The 24,334-nt window shown below is 60.8% G+C and overlaps 1 protein-coding gene across 1 annotated transcript in view; it reads left to right on the top strand.

Moving 5' to 3' along the window:
* COL7A1 (collagen type VII alpha 1 chain) overlaps positions 1-24,334 on the top strand; it is a 110,507-nt gene that overhangs the window by 2,083 nt on the left and 84,090 nt on the right. Inside the window, exons 3-11 of the mRNA XM_075005943.1 lie at positions 1,238-1,369; positions 2,997-3,375; positions 6,858-6,983; positions 18,327-18,408; positions 20,706-20,927; positions 21,680-21,839; positions 22,333-22,426; positions 22,884-23,039; positions 23,959-24,122. Of these exons, the coding sequence (XP_074862044.1) occupies positions 1,238-1,369; positions 2,997-3,375; positions 6,858-6,983; positions 18,327-18,408; positions 20,706-20,927; positions 21,680-21,839; positions 22,333-22,426; positions 22,884-23,039; positions 23,959-24,122 (1,515 nt within the window). The remainder of the gene's footprint in view (positions 1-1,237; positions 1,370-2,996; positions 3,376-6,857; positions 6,984-18,326; positions 18,409-20,705; positions 20,928-21,679; positions 21,840-22,332; positions 22,427-22,883; positions 23,040-23,958; positions 24,123-24,334) is intronic.

Below are 24,334 nucleotides of genomic sequence, written 5' to 3' on the forward strand. Positions count from 1 at the left end.
TTTCTATTCTTGCTCTGCCAGGCCTGTGCCGAGCGCTGGCTCCTGCCCCCCCTCGCTGGCTGGCAGTGCTTCTGAGGCACCGATCAGGAGCAGAGAGCAGCCTGGCTGTTCGGAGCAGGGACCCCACGCGCTTGCCAGGGCCTGGATATAGCCTGCCAGCTGCCTCCCTGATTCCTGGCAGCCCGCTCCATCCGGCAGCAGCCCTCCTCTCAGGATAGTCCCCTTCTAGTGCAAGCGCTTGGAGTGGGAATCGGGTAGCTACTGCTTAAAGGGGCCTGTGCTCTGGTGGCCCCAAGCTGGCTGACCTCAAACAGCAACTGATGCATCCTGGGTAACATTGGCAGCACAGGCCCCTGGCTCGCCTTCCCAGGCTGCTGGTTTGCCTGCCTCTGGAGCGCCAGCCTGAGCTGTTTCTGAGAGGAAAACTGCTTAGCAGCAGTGTCCAGCTCCCAGGAAGTGCCAGCTGGGGAGGGTCTCCCCCCAGGGTCCCCAGGGGCTAGGCCTGCCAGGGAATGGCCAAGGGACCTTAAAACTCCCCCAGCTCTCAGCGGTGCCTCGCGCCCTCTCACCCCGCTTGGGGGCTGAGCACAGAACCACGTCGGCAGAGCGCTGGCCTCGATCTGGAGGGGGGAGAGCCGCTCCTGGCATGTTGCCTTGGCTTGAGCAGCAGCAGTAACATGGCAAGGCTTGCTGGGGGCAGGGCGGGGCAAATGCTGGGTCAGACCCCTAGCTGCTTGGTGACGGGCTGCAGCCAGTGCCAGGTGTGTGGTGTCCCCTAGGCAGGGTGCCAGGGGCTCAGATGCCCCCTCTGTGGCTGCTTCCTGGCAGTCCCCTCTGTTGCGTTGTAGGATGGCTCTTTCCGTGGCTTACCCACGCTCCTGGCCCGGCACCGCCTGTGCCCCCGCCGGCCGGCAGCGCCTCGCCAGGGAGCCACACACCCGCTGTGCAGTCTCCCCACCCTGCCTCAGGGAGAGCAGAGCTCTCTGCATGCGGGCGCTTGGCTCAGCCAGCTGTTCCTGGGCCAGAGCTTCAGTGGTGCAGCAGGATAGAGCTGGGACCCCCTGCTTGGTTGCAGGCCCTGTGCTTTGTTCCATGGCCGGGTGCAAGGAGAGAGCCTTGCAGATGTCTAGGGGAGCCTCCCCTTCCTGCTGGTGCAGCTCTGAGCCTGCCCCCCAGCCTGTGCCCTTGCTGCCAGGCACTGGGTGTGTGGCTTGCATTCTCCCACTCTCCCCACCAGACTGCGGCTGCCCAAGGGAGCAGCCGGTTCGGGAAGCCCAGGGCTTTTCCAGAGGCGCTGCCCCATTCCAAGCTGGCATCCACTGGCGGGAAGCCGCTGCTCCTGCAGGGCCTGCTCCAAGCAGAGCGAGCGGTGAGCTAGCCCTGGTGGGGCAGCGCCCTGGAGACATTCCTGGGGCATGTCCCAACAAGCTCCTCGACAGAGGAGGGACTCCACAGCTCACGTCTCACCCGCCTGCGGGCCCTGTGGCTCTCCCCACGTCCTCTGCCCCGACCTCAGACCAGGTCACTTTACCTCCCCCAGTCAACTCTGGGCCACGGTGCAGCTAAGCCCAGCTGGGGAGAGACAAGCTGCCATGTCAGAGCAGGTCACTGGCCCACCAGCCTGGTCTCCTGCTGCAGCCAATACCATCCGCTCCTGTGCAGCACGTGCTAGTGAGTGGGGAATCGCCTCCCCACCCGCCCAGGGTGTCTAAGGGCCCCGCCGGAGCACTGCCCCTTCCTCCCCAGCCTCTCCCCACTACGGGCACCCCCTTTCCAGGGGAGGCAGACGAGACGTGGTTCAGGGGCCACCTAGCACCTGCCCTGGAGCAGCTGCACTGCTGGGAAGTGCTGCCCTTCCCCATAACAGGCAGTGCTGCAGCTGACCACCGGGAGCCACCTGTGCAGTGCCTGGGGTTCCTGGTCACTGGCTCTGCCCCAAACACCCAAACCTGGAGCGTGGGGCAGCTCCAGGCCCCTTTGTCCCAGCTGGGTGGCCCCACAGTGCACTGGGCAGGCGGGCAGAGCACTAGGGGCTCCCTGCTGTGTTCTGTCCCATAGCATTACTGCCAGCTGGGCAAGGAGGGGTGCCCCCTCCAGCCCCACTCCCCACAGCTGAGAGCTGGGCTCTGCCTGCACAGCGTGCGGCTGGGGTCGGGGACAGGATAGGGAATTTCAAGGGACTGGAGCACATGGATAAGGAGTCTCGGTGTGTCTGGAAGAGTTGCAGCCTGGGCTGCGCCCTGGCCCAGGGCTTCGTTCCCCACTCAGCCTGCACCGTTCAGGCCAGAGTTTCCCAGCTGCTATTTCTGTGGCTGCGCTCGGTTCCTCCCACCTGTGGTGTCAGCCCTTGGCAAGGCTTGGAGCTCGGCTGGGGGTGACTGAGGCCGTTCCCTGCCTGGGGCCTGGCGGCGTTTGCCCGACAGAGGGGATCCCAGGCCGAGAGCTGCCTTGGCACAGCACCCGTGCATGAGCCCCACCGCCTGGCGTGAGTCACCGTCTGAGCTGGGCCTCCCTCAGCCCGGCTTCCGTGACTCTCTCGGCATCACTGCAAGCCCTGAGGGGGGCAGCTGCCTTCCCAGCCCAGCGAGGCGCTGCATGTGCCTGCTGGCTGTGCCATGCTGCAGCGGGGAGGGGGCGCGGTAGGGCAAAGAGGAGCCCCGGGGGTGGAGGGCTGCAGGCCGGCCGGACAGTAAGTGTTCGTAATGCCCATGTCCGTGGCAAGGGAAAAGAAGAGCACCAGGGATCCCAAGGCTGCAGGAGGGAACTAAAGTGTTACCCTCCCCAGCCCCCCAGCTCAGCTCAGCTTGCAGCCAGCCAGTGTCTGGCTCTGACCCTGTGGCTCAGGCAGCCCTGCCTTCACTGCTCTGAGCCTGCAGTAGGAGTGCAAGGACCCAGGATGCCGTTGCCTTCACAGGCCAAGATTCATCTCCACCAGCGTGGCTCCAAGTGCCCCCAGCTAGGCCTGGGACCCTGTTTTCTGGGTGCTGTACGCTCAGGGCACCCGGCCAGGCAGCGCCCTGATTGTGGAGGTGCTAGGGGACTGTTCTCCCCACAGAGCATCCCTGCACCCCAGAGACAGAGGCACTCGCTGCACAGGCCACTGCTCACGCATGGCTGGGGGGCCCAGCATCGCTGCTCAGAGGCCAGCACTGCCGCTGGAGCACTGTCTGCACAGGGTCGCACTTCAGCCTGCCAACCGGCACCCCCACCCCCGGTCGGCCCGCAGCCAGCGGGGCCTGCGCGCAGAAACACGAGACCGGCTCGCGCTCTCCTGCGCTCTGGGGCAGAGGGAACCTGCTTGGTTCCAGCGAGGGCAGAGCTCAGCCAGCGGCGGGCACTGCAGAACGTCCCCACTGCCCCCCAGGAGCCTCTCTGGTACGCCCATAAGTGCTCCCTTCATGGCCCCGCCTCTCTCAGGGCTGCTCAGCCCTCCTGCAAGAGCTGGGGCCCGGTGTGACCCCGAGCGGGCAGGCAGTCGGCTCTGCTCTGGGGCGGGAGATTCTCTGCAGGCCAGAAATAAGGGCAGAGTTTCGCTGCAGGCTGGATAAGAGGCAGAGGCAAGGGAGGCTGTGTCTGAGGCCAGGCCAAACCCGCATCCTGCTGTTGTCCACACTTCCCCGCTGGCAACCATTCCACTGCAGAAAGTCACTAGCCACTGTCCCACAGGAGCCTGGGCCTCTTGCCTGACTTTGCTCAAGTCTTGGCCAGGCCTGGGGGCAGGGGTTGGGGTGTCTTTGCTCTGGGGAGTGAGTGGGTGGGAAGGTTGGCTGCTGCTGCTGCTGCTGCTGCAAGGAAGAATGTGCTGGAAAGCTTGGGCATGACTGCACAGGCCCCCTGGCTCTGCTTGTAAAGGCCGGTGGCAGGGAAATGGCCTGGAGTTCACCCCCTTGGCTTTGGTCTGAGCCTTTGGCAGGGCAGCACGCAGAGCTGTTTGTCCTGGAATTATCCTCCCTAGCAAATGGCCCCGGAGCCCTCCAGCCTTATGGAGAGGTGGGGAAAAGAGGAGCTTTTCCTTCTGTCCCCTACCCTGCTGTCCTGTCAGAGTCCCCACAGTCCCCTGACCTCCAAGAGCACTGGGTGCAGGGAGCTGTGCCTTGTCAGTGTGCACGGGCCTTTGTGTGCCAGATGGGTGCACGTGGTTGAGGCCTTTGCATGCCCAATCTCAGCAATGGCCTGCAGCTCGCTGTCTCACTGGCCAGGTGTGCATGCAGTTACCAGGGCTGTAGGTCCCATTTCCCAAACAGGTGTGCAAAAATGGGCCCAAATCAGGCTTCTGGGCATACCACTGCTCTGAGCAACCCACGGTAAGCACAAGTGCATGCTTTCCAGGTGCACCTGCAGTCACTACTCGTGCACATGGGGGCGGGAGGACAGCCATCTGACCCGCTGACCCAGTCACTAGCTCTTTGCAGTGGCTGCACAAGTCCTGACGGAGGTGCGAATGGCTGTGTTTCAGCCAGACCGGAAGGCAGCAGGCCTGCCAGGCAGAAGGCGACTGCTAGGGAGGTATTTTTAACACCTGTCTGCTTGCTGCTAGGTTTTCCTACCTAGTTTTGCCAGCCCTGACCCAGCTGGCCGTGAGCAGGGAGGGAAGTAGCTGAAGTTGACACACAGCCTATTTGCACCTGTGGGGAAAGCTGATCATGTACCCAACTCCCAACAGCCTTAGGGGTCCTGGGGAGTTATTGCTGCTAGTTCTCTTCTGTGGTACAGGGTGGAGAGCTCCCCTGGCAGCCTGTGGGGGGCCACATGAGCCAGGGGTGATGGAAGTTCTGGCCAGGGGAGGTGCCAGGAGGTGAGCAATCCCTGCAGAAAAGGAGCTCGTGTTTCTGCTGGTCCCTGTTGTTTTCTCACCTTGCACCTCGCTCTGCAGTAACCAGTAATTATGACTCCAGAAGCTTTCTGTACCCGGTGTGAGTGGGCTGAGGGCCCCTCCTGCCCCACTTGTTCTGGGTACACCCCCCTTTACCTGCTGTCCCACTCTGACAGCTTAGCACCTTCTTGTCATTGCTTAAGTTGTGTGAGTAGAATAGCTGGGGGGTTGGTGGGTGGGTAGGGGGGTGCTGGCAGGGCTGTGTGGGGTCCCATGGGTAGGATAGATGGGGGGACCTGGCAGGTCTGCAGGGGGTCCCAGGGGTAGGATGGCTGGGGGAGGTCCTGGGGTAGGATAGCTGGGGGGGGGGCTGGCACAGCTGGGGGGGGGCCCAGAGGTAGGATAGCGGGGGCGGGGGCTGGCAGCGCTGGGGGTCCCCAGAGGTAGGATAGCGGGGGGGGGGGGGCTGGCAGCGCTGGGGGTCCCCAGAGGTAGGATAGCGGGGGGGGGGCCCTGGCAGGGCTGGGGGGGCCCCAGAGGTAGGATAGCGGGGGGGGGGGCTGGCAGCGCTGGGGGGGGGGCCCAGAGGTAGGATAGCGGGGGCGGGGGCTGGCAGCGCTGGGGGTCCCCAGAGGTAGGATAGCGGGGGGGGGGCTGGCAGCGCTGGGGGTCCCCAGAGGTAGGATAGCGGGGGGGGCCCTGGCAGGGCTGGGGGGGCCCCAGAGGTAGGATAGCAGGGGGGCCCTGGCAGGGCTCGGGGGGCCCGGGGGTAGGATAGCCAGGGGGAGCTGTTCAGGGCTGGAGTTCAGGATCTTTAAGGCAGGACTGTGGTGCGGCAGGGTCCTGCGAGCTCCGTGGGAGGCCCGGGCTGCCATACCCAGCTATCTTCCAACCCCGTACAGCCCAGCGCCAGGGCTGACGGAGGGGCCGATGCCGGTGCCAGTGCCTGTGCCTGCCCAGTAGCTGCCCTGCTCGGGGTGGGTGGCTCGCGTGCCGCAGGCCCATTGCTGAGGGCCTGCGGAGCAGGGAGGAGCGCGAGCTGCCTGTGGGCAGATTCCTCGAGTTCCTGTCCCGGTGAGGTATCCCAGCCCAGAGCGGCTGCGCGGCGGCCGACATGCCTGGCAGAGGGGGTGGGAGAGAGAAGGGGTGAGCTGATGAGGACGCAGACCCACCCCCGCCCCCATGGCCTTGGCATCTGGAGGAACACGGTAGATGGGAGGGGGCACGGGGGAAAGCGGGGCCTGCTGAGACGCTCCCTCCTGCAGGAGGGAGCCATTGGGCCTGGAGGCCGCAGACCGGGTTCCTGTCCTGGCACCGTTCGGGGTTAGGACGCGGTATCTGTTCTGGTGACTCGGAGAGCAGCATGGGCCGCCCGCTACGCCGCCCCATTGCCTGTGGGCTGGGTGATGCAGGAAGAGCAGGCACTCGGCTCCCCAGGGATCCTCCGCTCAGAGCCACCGCCCTCCTCAGCCGCTGCTGCTGCTGCTAGCCGAGGTTGCTCCCCGGCCTGGCCTAGCACTGCCGGGCACTGGCCTGGAGGGGCTGCTGGGCTGACCAGGGATGCCACTGGCGCGGAGGGGCTGGCGGTGCTGCTGAGGTGGGCATGGCCTGGGCTAGCAGCCTCTGGCCATTCTGCCTGGGGTCTGAGTCAGTCGTGACACGGCCCCTGAGCAGGCCCAGCTCCTCCTCTGTGCTGTGTGCTCATGCAGCACCCTGCAGTGTTGCTATCCAGGTACGACAAAGCCTCTTCCGCAGGCGAAGGGGAGCTGTGTAGACTGCGGATGGGGTGCAGGGCCTGGTGACCCCCCACATGCGGCGACATCCACCACTAAGCTCCGGCTGTGCACGGGCACGTGCCCGTTCCGGTTCCTTGGAGCCCATGTGGCTGGCAGAGCCCAGGGTAGCTCTGAGTGGTGTTTTCACAGCTGCAACCGGCCCTTGGCCAGGAGCTCCCTTCCACAGGGAGCTGGGATGCCCTGGGCATGAGGCCCATCTCCTGGCACACACACCTTCCCCCAGGTGCGATGCCCTCCGTGTTTCCCAGCAGAGCAGCTCCTGGGCCTGGAGCACGTCTCCAAGCAGGGCCAGGGGGCACAGGTAAAGGTGACGCTGCAGAGAGGCGCTCGGCTGCTGGGCGTGGGCCCTCTCGTTGGGGCCATCCAGGACGGAGGTGCAAATTTCTGAGCTGGTTCAGCCGTTGCATCCAGCCACTTCTTCTCTTGGGGAATCAGCCACTCTGGCTGTGTTCCAGGGGCCAGGGGAGCTCTAGCCAGCTGCCTCTGCTCCTTGTTTAACGAAGCCCCTCTTCGAATCGGGACAGGCTGCCCCACCTTCATTAGACAGGCTGCTCCCGTTTGGATGACAGATGGGAGGTGGGCGTGGTGGTGGCCCTGATTTGCAGTGTATGTGCAGTTGTTCCAGCTCACCCAGAGCCAGGCCTGCCAAGAGCCCCCAAGGGCAGCTAAAGGCCCCCAGCGCTGGACTTACTAACTAGCGGGGGGAAAGGACTGAACACAGCAAAGAGGAGTTAATGAGGTGGCTGGGGATGCACTTGATGTTGTGCCTTTAAGAGGGAGCTGGGAGATGGCAGCCCTTCCCCTCCTTTGAACTTGGGTGCCTGGAAAAGTGCTGCAGAAGCCCAGGGGCAGGCACCCCCCAAGCATTTTTGCTCAGGGTGTGCGTGGGAAGGAGGCCCCCAGAGGGTGGCACCAGCCCGTGGACCCAGCTTGGAAGGGGCATTGGCACCGGGGTTGTTAGATGCTGCTCAGGGCAAGGGGGCCTCGCTCTCAGCTGGAAGGTGCACCTGGACCAGAGGCTTGTCACTCTTGTAGGTGTGGAAGGGCCTGCCTGAGCCTGCAGGATCTGCGCCTCCAAGGGAAGGGGCCAGGACACAGGTAAACCAGATAACTGCAGGAGGGAGGGGACTTGGTACCTGCTGGGAAGGCGTGGCTCCCATACAGCTGTTTCTCAGCCAAGGGCTTCCATCTCAGCCACTGCCCAGCACCGTGGGACACAGCCCCCGTCCAGACCTGCGTGCATGGGACAGGACGGTCAGAACCGTCAGAGCTGCATGGCGAGAGGGGCTGGGACAGCCAGGGAGCATGCTGGGTGTGGGTGGAGGGGCACTGGCAGGGCTGGGGGGGGTCCCAGGGTAGAGGAACTGGGGGGTGGGATTAGTAGCATGGGGAGAAGCCACTGTGTTTTTGCCGTGCTGGGATGGGCACCCCAGGCAGCGAGACGCCATGGGGAGGGGAGGTAACAGAACTGGAAACATGACACAGCATCTGAGGGGGCCCTAAAGTCCCCTCTGTGGGGAGGAGGGCTGAGCAGAGGGTTACCCTTTGGGGCAGAGGAGGAGCCCCAAAAGTAGCTGCCATTCCCAGCCATGCCAGAGAAAAGATTCAAGCCCTCCTGCCTCAGACCCAGCCCAGCCACTAGCTGCTGGTGCCAGAAGAGGCTTCTCTATGGGCAGGGCATCCCAGAACAGCCTGCTGCAGGGTTCTGGTAGCTATTTCTGGAGCAGGGAGGGTTGGTACTGCCAGTGCAGGGTATCTACTGGCTGGATCACTACCCCAGCCCAGCTGGGAATTCCATTGCCCATTGCCTCTCAGTTTGGATCCTGATAAGACTAATGCAAGCGGGAGAGCCTGGAAACCTAAGCATGCCTTCTGGGGCCCCAAGGTCAGCCATGTACCTCAGGACAGCTCCACAATGCCCTCCTCATTGGCTAATCTCAATCTCTGGTCTCCCTCCACCCCTGGCCTTTCCAAAAGCTAAGAATCCGGGACTCAGATGGCCAGAGTTGGTTGCAGAGTAACATGGCACCATTCTCCATAGGATGCCACACGGGAACTGTCTAGTCTAGCTTTCCCTGCCCTGCACTGCCCTGCAGAGCCAAGGGTAGCCTGACTCTGGTTGTGCTTACTCCAGTTTTGTAATGGACTTTGTGACGTCTGTAATATCTAGCAGCAGTGAGTTCCAGGGGTTAACGGTAAATTACCTAAGAAGCTGTTCCTTTGGTTTGGTCTCCATGTGTGGCCACTGTTAAGGGATGCAGGGAAGCGGGGTGCCTGGCTTCCTGGCCAGTGTGCACACTGCTGGGAATGGACAGCCTGGGAGCCCCAGCACCTCCTGTTTGTTTTCTTTCTGGTGGTCATCCCAGATCATCTCCTAGTGCAGTGCTGGAGCCATTCTGCTGGTTGTTTGTTGAAGACACTTCTCTGGAGACTCACTTCTCCGGGGACTGAACAGGTCTGAGCATGTGAGCCAAGGCTCCCAGAACACCCCAGGCAGGAAAGGAACAGCAAAGCCCTGCAGGTCAATGCTTCAGTCCAGCATGGCTGATGTTGCTAGCTCCTGCTGGATATCACCGGGCTCCCAAAGTCACAGCTAGGACCTAAGCCAGAGGATGGGATTTAACCACTCCAGCCTTTCTGTGGTTCCATTTCCCCCTTGCAGCGTGGTTCAGCCCTGCTCAGGCTGCCCTCTGGAGCAGGCCAGGCCCTTAGCCACACAGAACCCTCTACTCGGTGCTGCCTGCAGAGTGGGAGCAGTCAGGGGTTGGTCACATGATCCAATGGCAGCTCAAGGGAGAATCAACCTCCAGTGCTGCCTGAGTGATGGAAATAGCCTGTCTCGTCTGGTGGGTCCTGGGCCCTTCAGTTGTCTTTGTGGACACTCCCAGGGCAGAAATGCTTTAAAAGGGACCTGGGAATTGCTCTGAGACCAAGTGGGGCCTTTCCAGCCTTCTCATGACCTGGGCACAGAGCCCCTAGGGGAGCCCTGGGGGCAGAGAATGGTTTCTCCTTACGGTTCCTTGTAATAGCCTAATGGGCTTCCAAGCTTGGCAGGAACCTAGGTGCTTTGGCAAAACGAATGCCAGTGGTGGCTCATGCTGAAGCCCAGCTGATAGGGTTGGGGGTGTCCTTGTTAGGTGATGGCTGGGGTGGCAATGTGAGGGGGACAGGGGCAGATGACTGGTAATTCTCTGCCTGTGGGGAGAGGAGGACATTTTTCAGTGTGAAATCTAGAACATTTCAAACCAAGGGAATTTTTTTCCTGGAAAATGTTCATTTGGCCAATGGGCTTTTTTGGAGGGTGTTGGTGAGGGAGGGGAGTGCTGAGTGTATTGAGGCCAGCCCTGCCTGTGGGGGCCCCTGCTGTGGGTGGGCTTGGGTGGTCTAGTTGAAGGAGGATCAGCTCTGAGCCCCAGCTTTGCTTCCCACAGCCTGTATGGTTCACCCCCTGGCAGTGACCTTCAGTCTCCACCAGCTGAAGTGGCCTCCAGTAGCTGCCATCTGCTCATGCTGTCATAAAATCATGGTGCTGCAGAGGTCGTCACATCCAGCCCCCCCATTCTCAGGGCAGGAACAAGCACCACCTAGACCATCCCTAACCTGCTCTTAAACTTCTACGACCTCCCTAGGCAATTCACTCCAGTGCTCAACCACCCTGACCAGGAGTTTTTTTCTTAATATCCAACCCCAAACTCCCTGGCTGCAATTTAAGCTCTTTGCTTCTTGTCCTGCCCTCAGAGGTTAAGGAGAATGTTTCTCCTTCCTCCTTATAACACCCTTCTAGGTAACTGAAAGCTGCTATTGCCTCCCCTTTCCGCCTTCTCTCCTCCAACCTCAGCAAACCTAACCTCCTTCCACCTTTCATCACAGGCTGTGGTTCTAGACCTTTAGTCATTTTGATTGCTCTCCTCCGGACCGTCTCCACTCCCTTCCTGAATGGGGGCAAACTGGACACAATACACCAGCTGTGGCCTCATGAGTGCAGAGTGGAGCGGAAGAGTGACTTCTGGGTCTTGCTTACCACTCCCCTGGCGCTGCAGCCCAGACTCACATTGGCTTTTCCCCCCTCAGTGTCACGCTCTTGACTCACATTTAGCTGAATAGTACCAGCGAGGTAGCTGTGTTAGTCTGTCCTCCAACGAAACAAAGCAGCAGAAATATAGCACTTAAAGACTAACAAAATCATCTTCTTTAAAGTGCTACTTGACTGCTTTTAGTTTTGATAGTGGGTAGACTAGCAGGGCTCCCTCTCTGTATCTATCAGATGCTGAGCTTTCCTGGGACAGACGCTCTGCTTCAGAGGGATAGCACGTCCAGTACTGACTGACTGACATTTGTAAATACAGAGGACAGAAAAAAAACAGCAATAAAAACTGACCAATCAAATAGGATTGAAGGAAAGGGGTGAGGGCAGGGGGCATGTTAATTGTCCCGTCTGAGATAATTACCAGCATCGAAGGAGGGCAGCAGTCATCAACTACCTCCAGCACTACAAGGACTTTAGTTTTTATTGCAGTGTTTGTTTTGGTCCTCTGTACTAGACGTGTCAGGCCGTATGGGCCATGAGCTCGAGCTGAAGCGGTGGGTCTGCCCCAGGGAAGCTGATCACCGAATAAATCATTTTGTTTGTCTTTAAAGTGCGGCATGTCCGCCGCTTTGTCATATGGAGCGGGTGGGCCACGGCGCCCCCAGCTGCCTCGCCGCAGCGCTGTACGCCTGCCTAGGCCCTGGCTTCCCCGCTTGTACTGTGAGACTTCCCAAGCGGAGCACTTTGCATTGGCCCCTGCTGCGTCCCATCCCAGCCCTCTGCTGGCTGGAAGGCCCCTCTGCCCGCAGCGGAGCACAGGGTGGCCCCGGCCCCGGCTGGAGGAGGCTCTGCTCGGGTGTGGCCGGCTCAGCTCCACGCCCAGCGCCCTGACACGCCAGGAGGGGAGCAGCCCCTTGCACATGGGAGGCCATTGGCTGCGGCGGGAGCAGGGGGCGCAGCCCGCAGCGCGTGGCCCAAAAGCTGGGGCCGGCGGGGGGCTGCGGAGCTGAGCGGAGCGGCAGGAGCCGGAAGGAGGCAGGGACCGGCCCCCGGGCAGCCGTTTCTCGGGACCCTCCGCGCGGCCGGAGCCGAGCCCGCCTGGTCCCCGCCCGACCTCCCGGGGCGAGAGCGCCGGTCCTCGCGGAGCGCGCCGGGGCAGCAGGTAACCGCGCGCCGCTGCCAGGGCCTGGGCCGGCGGGAGTGGCCAGGGCCGCTGTGTGCAGCCGGGCGGCTCTCGGCGCCCCCCCGGGTCACTCCCACCCGCTGCCCCCGCCGCTGATGCCCAGGTCCCGTCCCCGCGGGCGCCAGGCTGGACGGGCGAGTTGCAGCTCCCGGCGCAGGACAGCCAGGGCCGATCAGTTCCCCGTGGGCGGGGAGGCTCAGCCAGTGCGCCCCCTGTTGGAGCTCCGTGCCCCGGGGCATGGCCGGAGAGCTGCTTCCCGGCGACCGGGGCTGGGGAGGCAGGAAGGGGCGATGCCTCCCGGGGTAGCTGGGTGGGGGGAGGAGGAGAGATGAGGTCCATGACTGACTGTGGGCCAGGGGCTGGGTCCTGTCCCCTCCTGCCCTCACTCAGGCAGCTGCCCTCTGCTGCAGCCCTGGCCCTGTTTCAGGCCAGCTGTGCTGCCTAGTGCAGCCGAGCTGAGACCCTGCGCACTCGCCGATGCCTGCAGCCCGTAGCGGGCACAGAACTTCAGGCTCCTCGGGGCTTGTCCTGCCTGTGCCCTGTGTAGGGCAGCCTGGCCACACAGTCCCTGTGGGTCTGTCCCCGGGGCTGCTGGTGGTGGACCGGCAAACGCTCAGTGCTTGGCACCCTGCTCTTCGTACCCGTGGCTTACGGAGGCGGTCTGGTGGTGCCATTCTGCCCTGCCATTGCGGGGAGATGTCCGGCATCCTCCCAGCAAAGGGGTCCCACCCCCCACGCAGTTCCCCTTTGGGGCGGGGGCACCTCTCCGCGTGCAGTTAGGGATCAGCTGCTGGAGGGGGGAGTACACGGTGATGGGGCAGCACCGCCGGGCAGAAGCCTGAGGACCTGCTTCCATGGGCAAGAGTGGAAAAGGGCTGGGGCGAAGCCGAGTGCAGGCAGGAGGGCGGGAAGGCAAAGCAGTAGCTGGCCCTGGCACCGGCAGCGGAGGAGACGGGGAAGCGGTGCTGCTGGAGGGCAGAAGAGGTGGGGTCTGTGCACACCCTTCCCCGCAGGGCTAGGCCCTCTGCAGCAGTGCACTCCTCCTGCGCAGGGTCTGGAGCAGCTCTCGGGCTCTGTTGGCCTTGACTTTCCACCTTGCCTGGGTATGCGGCACAGGCAAGAAGGACGTCTGCTGGGATCTGTTAGCAGAGCGTTGCAGCGGGCGAAGGGGAGGAAGTGAGGCTCCAAGGGATCCCAGCTGCAGAGTCGCAGTCGTAGAGATACACACTAGTGCGTGCTCGCACTCGTACATCGCTGACCGCACCCAGCCAGTCACCCGCGGAGGGGCTGATCAGCGTGTGCCCACGGCTGCATTCTTGCACTCCTGGGCTCGCACCTCCTGGCTGGACCTTGCTGCTGGGAAGCGGGAAGGCCTGAGGCTAGCGGCTGGCGTGGGGCTGTTCGCTCGCTGCCGTGGGGTGGAGGGTGTGCAGTGGTATCTGCTCTGCCAGGGGAACCTGCCCTGCTGCCCATTCTCCTCTTCCCGCTGCCGGGGCATCAGCGCCTTCCTGAAACTTGGCTTCTCTCCTTACCAGAGGCAGAGTTGTGCCAAGCTGGGGAGGTTCCCCCGCCCCTGCATTGGGGCTGGAACGGGGAGCGCTGCTTTGCTGATTACAGACTCCAGGAGGGAAACAGTGCCTCTGCCCTGCCACCTGAATGTTGCCCCTCGCTCGCTGCCCTCTCCTGCATGCCGTGTCCCCCCACCCAGCTCCTGATGACGTCAATGGGAGCATCAGGGAGACAGATCCCAGATCCGTAACCGAGCCTGGACTCTCCCCTGGCTGGGATCATTGAGATTGTCTCAGCTCACTGAGGAGGAGGCATCCGATCTCCTGCCCTGTCTGTGCTGGGTGGGTTTGTAGGCGCCCAGCCGCTCAAGCAGGCCTCTCTGGGTTGAGCTGTTCGATTAGCAGTTTGGCCCCACTGGTGTCTGCTCAGCACTTGGTGGCAAACACGAGAGGGGAAGTGCCTGCTTGGTGTTGCTGGGAGCAGAAGGGGAGCAGGACTGCTGTGAGAGGAGTGGAAGGGGCTGGCTAACGTGTGGGCCCTCAGCCCTGGCAGTGCCTCTGTCCCATTGGCAAGTACTGCTGAAGGTGCTGTGGGCCTCCTTAGGTGGCTCAGGGCTGCCCTGCTCCAGCTGCACCTTAGAGGGAGGAGCAACAGCCCCACGTGCATTGCTTGAGAAACTCGGTTCCTCGGGCGCGTCGGCCAGTGCAGCTTGGTGGGGACATTCCCATCGCTCCTGCCCTCAGCGCTGACAGCTCTGCTGCCCCAGCTGTGCACCTGGGGGCAGGATCTGGGCTTCACCAGCTGTGGGGCGAGAGGAGTGGAGCCCCCAGCATTAATGAACGAACTCTGGGCCAGCTGCAGCGCTTTGGTGGGCCTGGATTGCAGGCCCTGGTCGGAAGGCAGCTCCGTGTCTGCCACTCGCAGATCTGGCTGCGAGAACTTTCCCCTCCTCTTTGGCTGCCTCTGCCAATACCTGCCTTCCCTGTTCTGCATGGCGCCATGTGCACAGCGCTCCAGGCTGCTCATGAAGCCGCTGCAACGTGCAATAACCCAGCCCAGGTACATCTGACTCGTTCCCTGGGCCCTGCCAAGGCAGCTCCCTGGTACGGCTCTGTGCAGAACGGCCCAGGCTGCTCTAGATGGAAGGAGCCCAGGGCTGCGATGCAGAGAACAAACTCCTGGCTAGCAGATCCTGGCAGGCTGTAGCTGAGGCACACCGGCTCAGAGGGATGCTGGGGAAAACATGCATCGCTGCTAGCTGCTGTGCAGGGAAGCAGCACAGTCCCCTGGATACAGCAGTGGGTGGTAGGAAGACCTGGCTTCAGTTCCCAGTGCCACCCCTGCCTCCCTGTGGGTCCGTTCCCTCTGCAATGGGGGTAATTGCGCTGCTGAGCTCCTCTTTGGAGAGCTGGCGGTGGGAAAGCCCCGTCTGAGGCCCAAGTCTCAGCCAGCCAGGCCATTCACCAGCATTCCCGCTAATTTTTAACAGCCCTGGGTGGAACAGATTTTGTTATGTGCGCCAAGGCCTGTGTGGATGTGCACCACCAATAGAAACACTGTGGGCGCTCTGCCAGTCAGCTGGGCGGCACCTGCATCTCTCCTGGGCGGCCACCCAAGCGCTCAGCTCCCAGGAAATGCTGCTGCTCCCCAGCTCTGAACTCAAAGCCAAGGAGAGAAGCAACGTAGGGGAAGTTCCTCCCAGGCCAGGCTGCACTCTTGCTGCGGTCTGCAGGCTCATCCCCAGGCTGCAGTCCTACCTGCCAACAGCTGCGGGAGGCTGCAGCTAAACTGGGGCAGCTTTGGCTGCGGCTTTCAGTCTATCCAAGTGCGAGTCCAGCTCACACCAGGCTAATCCAGTGGGAGTGTGCCCACGTGGGCTGCACTGGTTCATCCCCTGCTCGCCAGGCCGGTGCAACACTGTGTGCAGCTCAAGCTATGGCAGTTCCATAAGGGGCATGAGTTGAGAGCTGCCGCCTGAGGTAGGGTGGGGGAGAGGGCTGGTAGGCGCTGGGGTGGGTCAGCTTGTAGCCCCTCTGCCTTTAACGATGTCCACTGCAGCCCTCTCTGTTCTCCCCCTTGGGGTGAAGCACTAGGGGAAAGGGGAGTTCTCAAAACTGCTGCAAAAGCTACCAGGAGTGGTCTCCTCTCGTCCCCTTGCAGGCTCCCCCCATCTGCGTGCTGCCAGTCCTGCTCCCTCGCTGCGCTGCTTTGGCTGGGCATGGGCGAGCTCAGAGAGTAACCCGTGAAAGACCCCCAAAAACCAGCCAGTTCGGTGGCATTTAGCTCCCTCCTGTGTTGCTGTAGAGGCATGGGAGAGGTTGTACCAGCCTCGCCTGTCTGAGCGCAGGAAGGGAGGCGGGAAGGTCCATCTAGGCCATTTCTTGCTCTTTTCTAGAGGCCAGAGGGGATGGTGCTTCTGACTGAAAAGAAATTATCCCTTCCCCAGCCAGGCCCCGGAATAAGTGTACAGTATTATCCCGGGGTGGAGATATCTTGATTTACCTACCCGACCTGATGTGGACTGGCCTTGGTGACCTTTCAAGGTCCCTTTCAGTTCCGGTGTTCTATGAGTCTATAATCACTTTGTTTTCTGAAGCATCAGGTTCAGTGGCCCCTGAAGCAGTCTTTGTCCAGCTGGTGTCACAGCACATCTTTTTCTTCTTCAGATCAATGTCTAACCCTTAGTGGAATCTCCCTAAGCTACTTTCCACTTCGGTATCCTCCAACAACAAGTTCCACAGATTAACAGCGTTGAGCTTGTTGCCCTTTGGCTTGAGGGAGTTCATGTCTGTTGCAGGGGATTATTTGGCTGAATCAGGCCTGTTGCTGGGCCCTAAACAAACTGGGGCAGTTCAGGGAAAAGCCATGGACATGGCTGTGGGCTGCTTTGAGAGTGCTGGCTGTCAGGCAAGGCAAATGGATGGCAGGGTGCATAAGGTGTGGGCAGGGGCTAGAGGACAATATTGCATGATAATATGCTGCAAGGACTAGGGGGTCTCAGTGTAACCAAGCATTAATGCATCCGCTGGAGTGTATTTTCAGTGCTGATCTCCCAGGAAGGACCTGTTAGCCGATGGCTGGGTAATGAGTGGTCTGTGAGCTTTATCACATCCGAGTCTTTAACTGCTAGGACCGGCGGTCCCTTCGCAGCAGGCAGCCAAAGTGGCTGACGGATGCCCCAGAGATCCACCCGAGTCTTTAACTCCTAGGACAGACAGTCCCTTCGCAGCGGGCAGCCAGGGAGGCTGACGGGTGCCCCAAGAGTCTGCTCCATGGAGGCAGCACGACTCAGCGCTCAGCTTTTACTGCACCTTACCACTGATCAGGCTGAAATAGCCAAACAGCTGAGGTTCTTTGTTTGTGTTCGGCCGAGTTACAGTAACTGGAAAGAGTCAGGCTGGAACTTAAATGGTTACTGTTTATTAAAAGCAGAAATAAAACCTTAACAGTTACAAGGTTATTGTTCTATCTTCTTAACTACTAGTAGGATGATACATATGGTATACCAATCAGATTACAAGTGAAAGGTTACTCATTTGAGGACCAGACGCCTCAGCCTAAAGAGCTCTTACTGTTAAATGTGCACAAAAGTACACTGCAGGTGTAATTCTCACCCCTGCGTCCTTCGACTCCTCGAGTAGCCAACGTCATTCACTGAATCCCTCAGGAAGAAAAGGCGAGGAGGGCATCCCCTGGGTCCTCGGGAGGCAAAGACCTTACCCGACCAGCAGGTATAGCTAATTGGAGCTCAGTTAGAGTGGTCTGCCGGGCCCTTCTTTATACCCCTTGGGTCACGCACATTCTTCCTTATCTAAAGATACCAATTGTACTGGTTCGTCTTTGTGACACCAGTTCTTACAAGACAGTTGCAATTTAATTGACACTTGTAAGGTAGAGAGAACTAAATCATTAAAACAGGACATTCTTTCGTAGGGGTGCGAGGTTCCTCTTCTGGGACAGTTGTGTGGGCGTTTCAATTATCAGTACCAGCCAAGGGCAGTTTGAGGCCCTGTGGTCAACAGCTAGCCTGTTAGCCCTCTTGTCTGTATTCTTCAGTCCAGGGTCATACTGACATAGCACATCTGTGTTTTGAAGCATGAGAAGACTGGGCTTGAGACAAGCGCATCTGTGCTTTCAAACACTCTAAGGCTGTGCTGTTTCTTTGTGCTTGGTGCTCAGAGGCACCAAAAGGGGCAAGATGGAGTAGAGCAGGGGGGTTCTGTCTGGCTACAGGACGCAGTGGTGGGAAAGGCAGCCGACTGCAGGGTGGAACGATGGAGATGCTGTAGTTCAGGAACAGGGGCGTGGTCCCTGGCTGCTTCTCAGGCTCGTGTGGCTGGTGACCCGGTATTTGAAATACAAACGGTTGGTGAGCCCTTTCTACCAGTTACCAAGGCAGTGTCATGGAGCTGCCTCAGCGTATGTGTCTGCTCAGAAGCCGCTACAGAAAACTTGCCCGTGAGGGGTGGGGATGGGCCGGGCATGGGGAAGCTTCATAAGGCTGTAATGAAACTGTCAGTGCCATGTGAGACGCGGCCCCGAAGGGCTGAAGAAACCTGCTCTCGATGTTCTCAGCCTAGAGGATGTGGCACTGCTGCTGGGAATGACGCGAGGTTGTCCAGAGCTGACCAGAGGACACGCTTTCCAACCCTCTGAACCTGGAGAACTTGCTGCCATGAGGGGTCAGTGAGGCCCAGAGCTTAGCACAGTTCAGGCCTGGGCTAGATCTTTAGAGAGACCGTCGGTGTTACTGAGACGGTATAAAAATGCCCCTGCAGGAGGTGTTGCGTAAGTGTGCACCGGGGTGTTTCAGAGCCTGGACACTGGCGTGGTGGGGCAAGCCCTGCTGGGGGGCGAGGTGCCTGGACGGCCTGGGGGCTTTTTCCATGAACTGAGCTGTACCCCTGCACTCCCCCTCTCCTGCCCCATTGCTTTGCTGAGGCATGAGCCCTCCCGCTTCTCCCCTTCTCAGCTCCTCCCTCTCCTTGTGTCCTGCAGGCTGCTACCATGAGAAGGTGGGTGCTGCTTCTGGCTGTGCTGCTGGCTCCGGCTCCAGTTATGGCGCAAAAAAGAAGCCAAGGTTGGTGCTGAGCTCTCCCGGGGGGCAGGGTGGTACATGAGTCAGGGCTGGGGGCTGGGCCCACTTATGGCACCATCACGGTGCTTGCCGGAAACAGGCCTGGCCTGTGGGAGGATGAGGGCATTTGTCCCACGTACTTAGGTGGGTGAGGGAATTCGGGCTGTTCCCATCTCCGCCTGTCCCCTGCGGTCTGAGACCTGGTGTCTCCTCCCAGCACGCACTTGCTGGTGGACTGCCCAGGCAGGTCTGAGCCCTGGCCATGCGGGAGTGTAGGGCTTGGAGGGTGGTGCACAGGGGGTGAAGGGGAGGACACAGATTTTGTTGAATGGTTTGTGATTCCCCAAGTCCCCATGTGCCTGACAGAGCAGTGGATAGGGCAGGGGGATGACCCAGGGTAGGGGTACCCCGCTCCCTGGCTGCCTCAAGGCTGGCCTCTGTGCCGCTGTCTCTGGCTGGGCCGGCTGCCTGCAGCTTGGCTTCTTGCTGTGTGAACTTAGGTGGCACAAATTGGCTGTTCTCCACCATTCTTGGGCTGCTCTGGTATCCCATCATGTTCTCTGCTCCTGATCACGGGGCCCTGAGGGAGCTGTCAGCCCACCAGCCAGCTGCGTATTCATGGGTTGGGCCCTGACCAATTCACAGCCATGAAACACGCAGCAAGGACTGTGAAATCTGGCCTTTTGTGTGCTTTTACCCTGTGCTATTCAGGCGTTGTGGGAAGGTCAGCCTTTCCCAGATTGACCCAAGAGGGAGTTGCATGGGGCATCATGAGGTTATTTTAGGAGGGTCACTAAATTCCCACCCTTATTCTGCATGGCCTTCAGAGCCGGGCCACTGGAGAGCAGTGGTTGTAATGCTGGCCAGGTGCCCAGCTCTGAGGGCAGCACCATGCCAGCAACAGCACAGAAGTAAAGATGGCCGTACCATAGCCCGGTCTCCATTCTGGCTGTACTGCTGCTGTCCGTGCTGGGCAGCTGGAGAGTGACAGCTGCTGACTAAACTCCCAGCTCTGTGGGCAGCTGTGCAGAAATAAGGGTGGCAATCCCGTCCCATCCCATCCCATCCTTCTGTGCTGCTGCTGGTGGTGGCTCTGCCTTCAGAGCTGGACTTCTGGCCAGCAGCCGCTGTTCTCCAGCTGCTGAGCTCTGAAGGCAGAGCCGCTACCAGCAATAGCGCAGAAGTAAAGGTAGCAGTGCCATAACCCCCCTACAATAACCTGGTAACCACCCTCTCAACTGCTTTGTGGGTCAGGACCCCAACAATTACAACATGCTGAAATCTTAGATTTAAATACTTGCAGTCATGAGATTTATTGTTTTAAAGATCCTATGACCTTGAAATTTGCCAAAATGGACCATGAACGTGGTATTCATGGGATAGGTCACAGGTCAGCAACCAAAATAGCAAGAAGAACCATTTTTTCCAATTTGGTAAAAAAACTCAGTAATTCAAGAGCCGTAATGCGTGTGAACACGAGACGGTCCTTAATAAATACCGTCAAACGATACTTTTTGTAACCCCTGTTTTAAGAACAGCACACGCACAATGATTTTATACCCTCCTCTGGAACCCCTACTCATGCATCTAACAAAGCGGGTCTTTGCCCACGAAAGCTTATGCTCTAATATATCTGTTAGTCTATAAGGTGCCACAGGACTTCTGGTTGTTTTTGAATGATTTTACTACGTGATACGTTTACTGCAGGATGTTCGCAAACTTTGTACACGTTCTGTTTCTTCGCACGTCACGTGTGTGCTTGTCCCGCTGTCTTCCTGACTTTCACTCCCAAACCTTCTCTCGCTCTGGAGGACACCAGGGGGCTCTATCCAACATTTTGAGATCACATATTGTTTGCTACTTAGTTAGAGTTGTTCAGTTTTGGGCTTTTAAATGTTCACTATTGATCAAAAATAATCAGGCTTTTTTTTAAAAAAAAAAACAAACAAACAGTTTTGCAGTTATAGCATTGGGAGCAGCAAAGAAGTCCTTAAAGAGCTGTGTGCGGCTCTGGAGCCACAGGTTGCAAACTCCTGGGATAGCCAGTCCCTGTCTGGGGCTGGCCCCATCTGCCCCGTGCCGGCTGGGCCCTAGAACTCTTTGTATTAGAGGGACGGGCTGTCATGGCCTCTGGCGCTGAACCTGTCTCCGGTGGCCTTGAGGTTCCTTATGCTGACTCATGGATCCTGGCTGTCTTGGCATGCTCGGTGGGAGCAGCGTGGGCTCGTGGGGTGAGAGGCTGGAAGGGCTCAGCCTCTGCGGAATGACTGGAACCATTCCTGCTGGCCGGCACACGTTAGAGCCAAGAGAGCCAGCCCTGCTGCTGATGGTTACGTTGCAGGGGTGTGTATCAATGTCTATGCGGCCGACATCGTGTTCCTGGTGGACGGGTCCTCCAGCATCGGGAGGGCCAACTTCCGGCTGATTCGAGCCTTCATGGAGGACCTGGTCCGGCCCTTCGTTCACGTGGTGGGCGAGAAGGCGGTGCGCTTCGGGGCAGTGCAGTACAGTGACGACCCCAGGTGAGCCCGGGCGCTTCTGGGCTGCTCTGCAGGCCCATGGGTTGGGAAAGGCTCCTGTAGCCCTGTCCCCAGTGGGACCCTGGTCTGTGCTCCTGGGGGTGACTTTTGGGGTCCCAGTCACCCAGGGAGCTCAGGAGGGCCTGTGGGGGTGGCCCCACAGCTGTCTGCTCTAACGTTGGCCAGGTGCTGCTGGGGGCAGGTTCCTGACATCCCCAGCTGCAGAGGAGGCCCAGCCTCCGCCCATGACTGCTGTGCTCAGTGCCCTGTCGTAGCCAGTGAATCTCCTTTATTGTTCCCAGCAGGGCCATCATGGACCCTGGGGTAGAGTGGGAGGGGGCCCAGCTCTGTGCCCTGGAAGGGGCGGGGCCAAAGGCAGAAGGGGTGGAGCCTAGGGCAGTCAGGAGTGACAGGGCAGCACTGCTCGCACTTCGAGGGGGCCCAGAGCATCTGCCCCCTTGCCCCTCTGTCCGTGGACCTGATTGTTCCAGGCTGGGCAGGGGGAGGATAAAATGTCGCATTGCCCCTGCAGCCCCTCGTGCACGGTCTAGGGAGCCCCATTGCATATCTCCTCCCCTGTGTGCCGTCACCTCGCTTCTGGGGAGCTGCACCCTAGGGATCCACAGGGACTGGCCCTCCCCCCAGAGAGGTCCTGCAGGTGCCCTGGTAGCTTGCCCTAAGGAAGCCCGCGGGCTGTGCTGGAGCTGGCTGTGCTGCGGTTGGCCCCCATCCCCTGGCCTTGTGTTTGTCCCCAGGGTCGAGTTCCTGTTCTCCCAGCACCCCAACGGGACGGAGGTGAAGCGAGCCGTCCAGCAGCTCAGCTACAAGGGCGGGAACACGCGCACAGGCGCCGGCCTGCGGTACATCGCTGACAACTTCTTTGGGCCCGCTCAGATCCGGCCCGGGGTCCCACAGGTACCTCCAGCGAGAGCAGCTTAGGCCACGGCCGGGGCACCTGGGAGCAAAGCGCTGGCCCGTTGGCTCAGCTCCAGTGGGGCCAGAGCAGGCTGGTGGCCCCGGCTGGCCCAGTCACCGGCCCCTGCTGTGCTGGGGGAAGCAGAGCTGGGGCTGCTGGAGCCTGGCTGTCTGGTGGCAGGTGGGTTGCTATGTCCTTGGAACCCCTCTGTAAGTAAAATCTCTCCAGTTCCAATTCGTGCTCCGCGACGGCAGAGAGCGAGCAATGTACAGGCTCCAGTCCAACGACACTGTCTGGTTGCTGCGCCCCAGTGCAGCTCCTCCAGACCCTGCGCCTGGGGTCCATGTCTCGCCTCTGCTGGGCTTTGGCTGGGCCAGCCAGGGGCGCTGGCCTTTGGCCTTCTCCTGCAGGAGGTGGGCCCTGCGGCTCTGATCGCAGCTGGCGTGGAGTTGGCCGGCCCCCTCCTGACATGCCCTGGCCCCTTCCTGGCAGGTCTGCATCCTCATCACCGACGGCAAGTCTCAGGATGACACCAAGCAGCCATCCATGAAGCTGAAGGCTCAGGGCACCAAGGTCTTTGCTGTGGGTGAGTGACTCCAGTGCCCCTAGGGAGCCCAGGGGTCTCTCTGCCTTCACCAGGCGGTTCCGGACTCCCATCCCTGGCCATGGTGCCCCTTTGATCCAGGGGCTCTCGGGGGGGAAGGCAGAGCAGGTGATCTGGGCCAGTGCAGCTGCTGGATGAGAGCGGGAGCCCCTGCAATGAGGAAGGAAGTGGATGGTGCGGGGCTGTGAGTGGAGGGACCTCTGACTTGCAGTGGCCAGTGCAGGGGAGGAGAACTGGGGGGCAGACCAAGGGCCCCGACATCCCAGCATGTGGCTGCTGGCTGTGGACGTTGGGCACTGTAGCAGCAGCCCAGGGAGAGTAAAGGCGGGGGTGCCACTGTGCCAGCAGCGGGTGGAGAGGGACGTAGCTCGAGGCAGAGCTGGGAATTGTCCCCAGGAGAGACCCTGGTGTCCGCTCACCAGCTTCCCACCCTCTACAGGGATCAAGAACGCAGACCGCGCCGAGCTCATGAGTGTGGCCTCCACGCCCACGGAGGACTACTTCTTCTATGTCAATGACTTCAAGATCCTGAGCACCCTGCTGCCGCTGGTGTCTCGGCGGGTGTGCGCCAGCGCCGGAGGGGTCCTGCAGACGGGTAAGGGGCGTGTGGCAGCTCCAGCTCTTGGCCCCCCAGGCCAGCTCAGCTCTGGCTGTGCCGGATCACTTCTCTGCTCTTTGCAGCGCCCCTCTCCCCCCGCTAACTGCGAAACAACTACAGCCCCAGGGACTGCAGCGGCCTCCCTGCCAGCGCCATCGGGGCCCTGTCTGCACAGAGCTGTGCCCCTCCTTGGGCACTGGCTGTCACAGCTGTTTCTGGTGCTGCCGTGGAAGGGTTAAATTTCACCCTGCCTGGTCGTCCTGGAGAGCACTGGGGCTGACAGCCTCGCCAGGCCCTTGGGCAAGGTGCAGGGGCCGGCTCCGTGCCCCCCCCCAGAGGGGGTGGAGCCTTGGGCAGAAGGGGTGGGGCTAGAACTAACTCACCCCAGCCAGCCCCGCCCGGACATGCCTCACCCCTGTATCCAGCCAGCCCTCAGCCCGCTGGAGTGCACCAAGCAGGGCTCTGGCAGCAGCTGGGAGCCCCGGCCTTTTTTGAACCAGTGGGACCCAGGTGGGTGCCCCGGTGCCCCTACCGCTCCCTCCCTGTCAGCAGGCCTGCTGGAGATGACCCCTGTCCTGGAGGCCCATCTCGGTGCATAGGGCATGGCGCCAGCATCGCACTGCAGCCTTGTGTCGCGGGGACAGGATGCTGACTGGGGGCCTGGGTTGGTTCACTTTGGCCCCACGGCACTGCCCTGCCCAGCTGAATTTATCCCCCCCGTCGAAAAACGTCTGTGTGGGAACATGATTCTCTTCCGTGACTGGTCTTCGCAGTGCCCAAGGCTGGCTGGCCCTGAGGGGCTCCCTGTGCTGGGCAGCTGGGAGCTGGACTCTGAGCCGCAGCTCCGTGTGTGTCTCAGGCCCGGGCAGGGGGTGGTGCCAGCAGACGGCCTGACTGCTACTTTCCTTCCCCTCAGGCTCACAGGTGTACAGCGGCCCCTCCAGCCTGGTCTTTGTGGAGCACGCGGTGGACGCCCTGAGCATCCGCTGGACCGCGGCGGGCGGCCCCGTCACAGGCTATAAAGTCCAGTACGTGCCGCTCACCAGCCTGGGGCAGCAAGTGACAGCAGAGATGCAAGAGGTGAGCACTTCCCTCTCAGCTGTGTCCGCGGAGGCGCCAGCCCAGCAGCTCAGCAGAGCGCCAATGGGACAGAGCTGCCTCCTCGCGGGGGAAGGGGGAGTTTCAGGCTGTGCAACCTGCGACAAGGGGTGTGTGCAGCTGGCGGCCTGCGCTGTGCGTGAACGGAGCCTGCTGGCTCTTCCTGGCAGCTGCTCTGACCCCAAACCCCGAGG

This window comes from Carettochelys insculpta, chromosome 11 (assembly GCF_033958435.1).
Source record: "Carettochelys insculpta isolate YL-2023 chromosome 11, ASM3395843v1, whole genome shotgun sequence".
In the NCBI taxonomy this organism is placed as follows: domain Eukaryota; kingdom Metazoa; phylum Chordata; order Testudines; family Carettochelyidae; genus Carettochelys; species Carettochelys insculpta.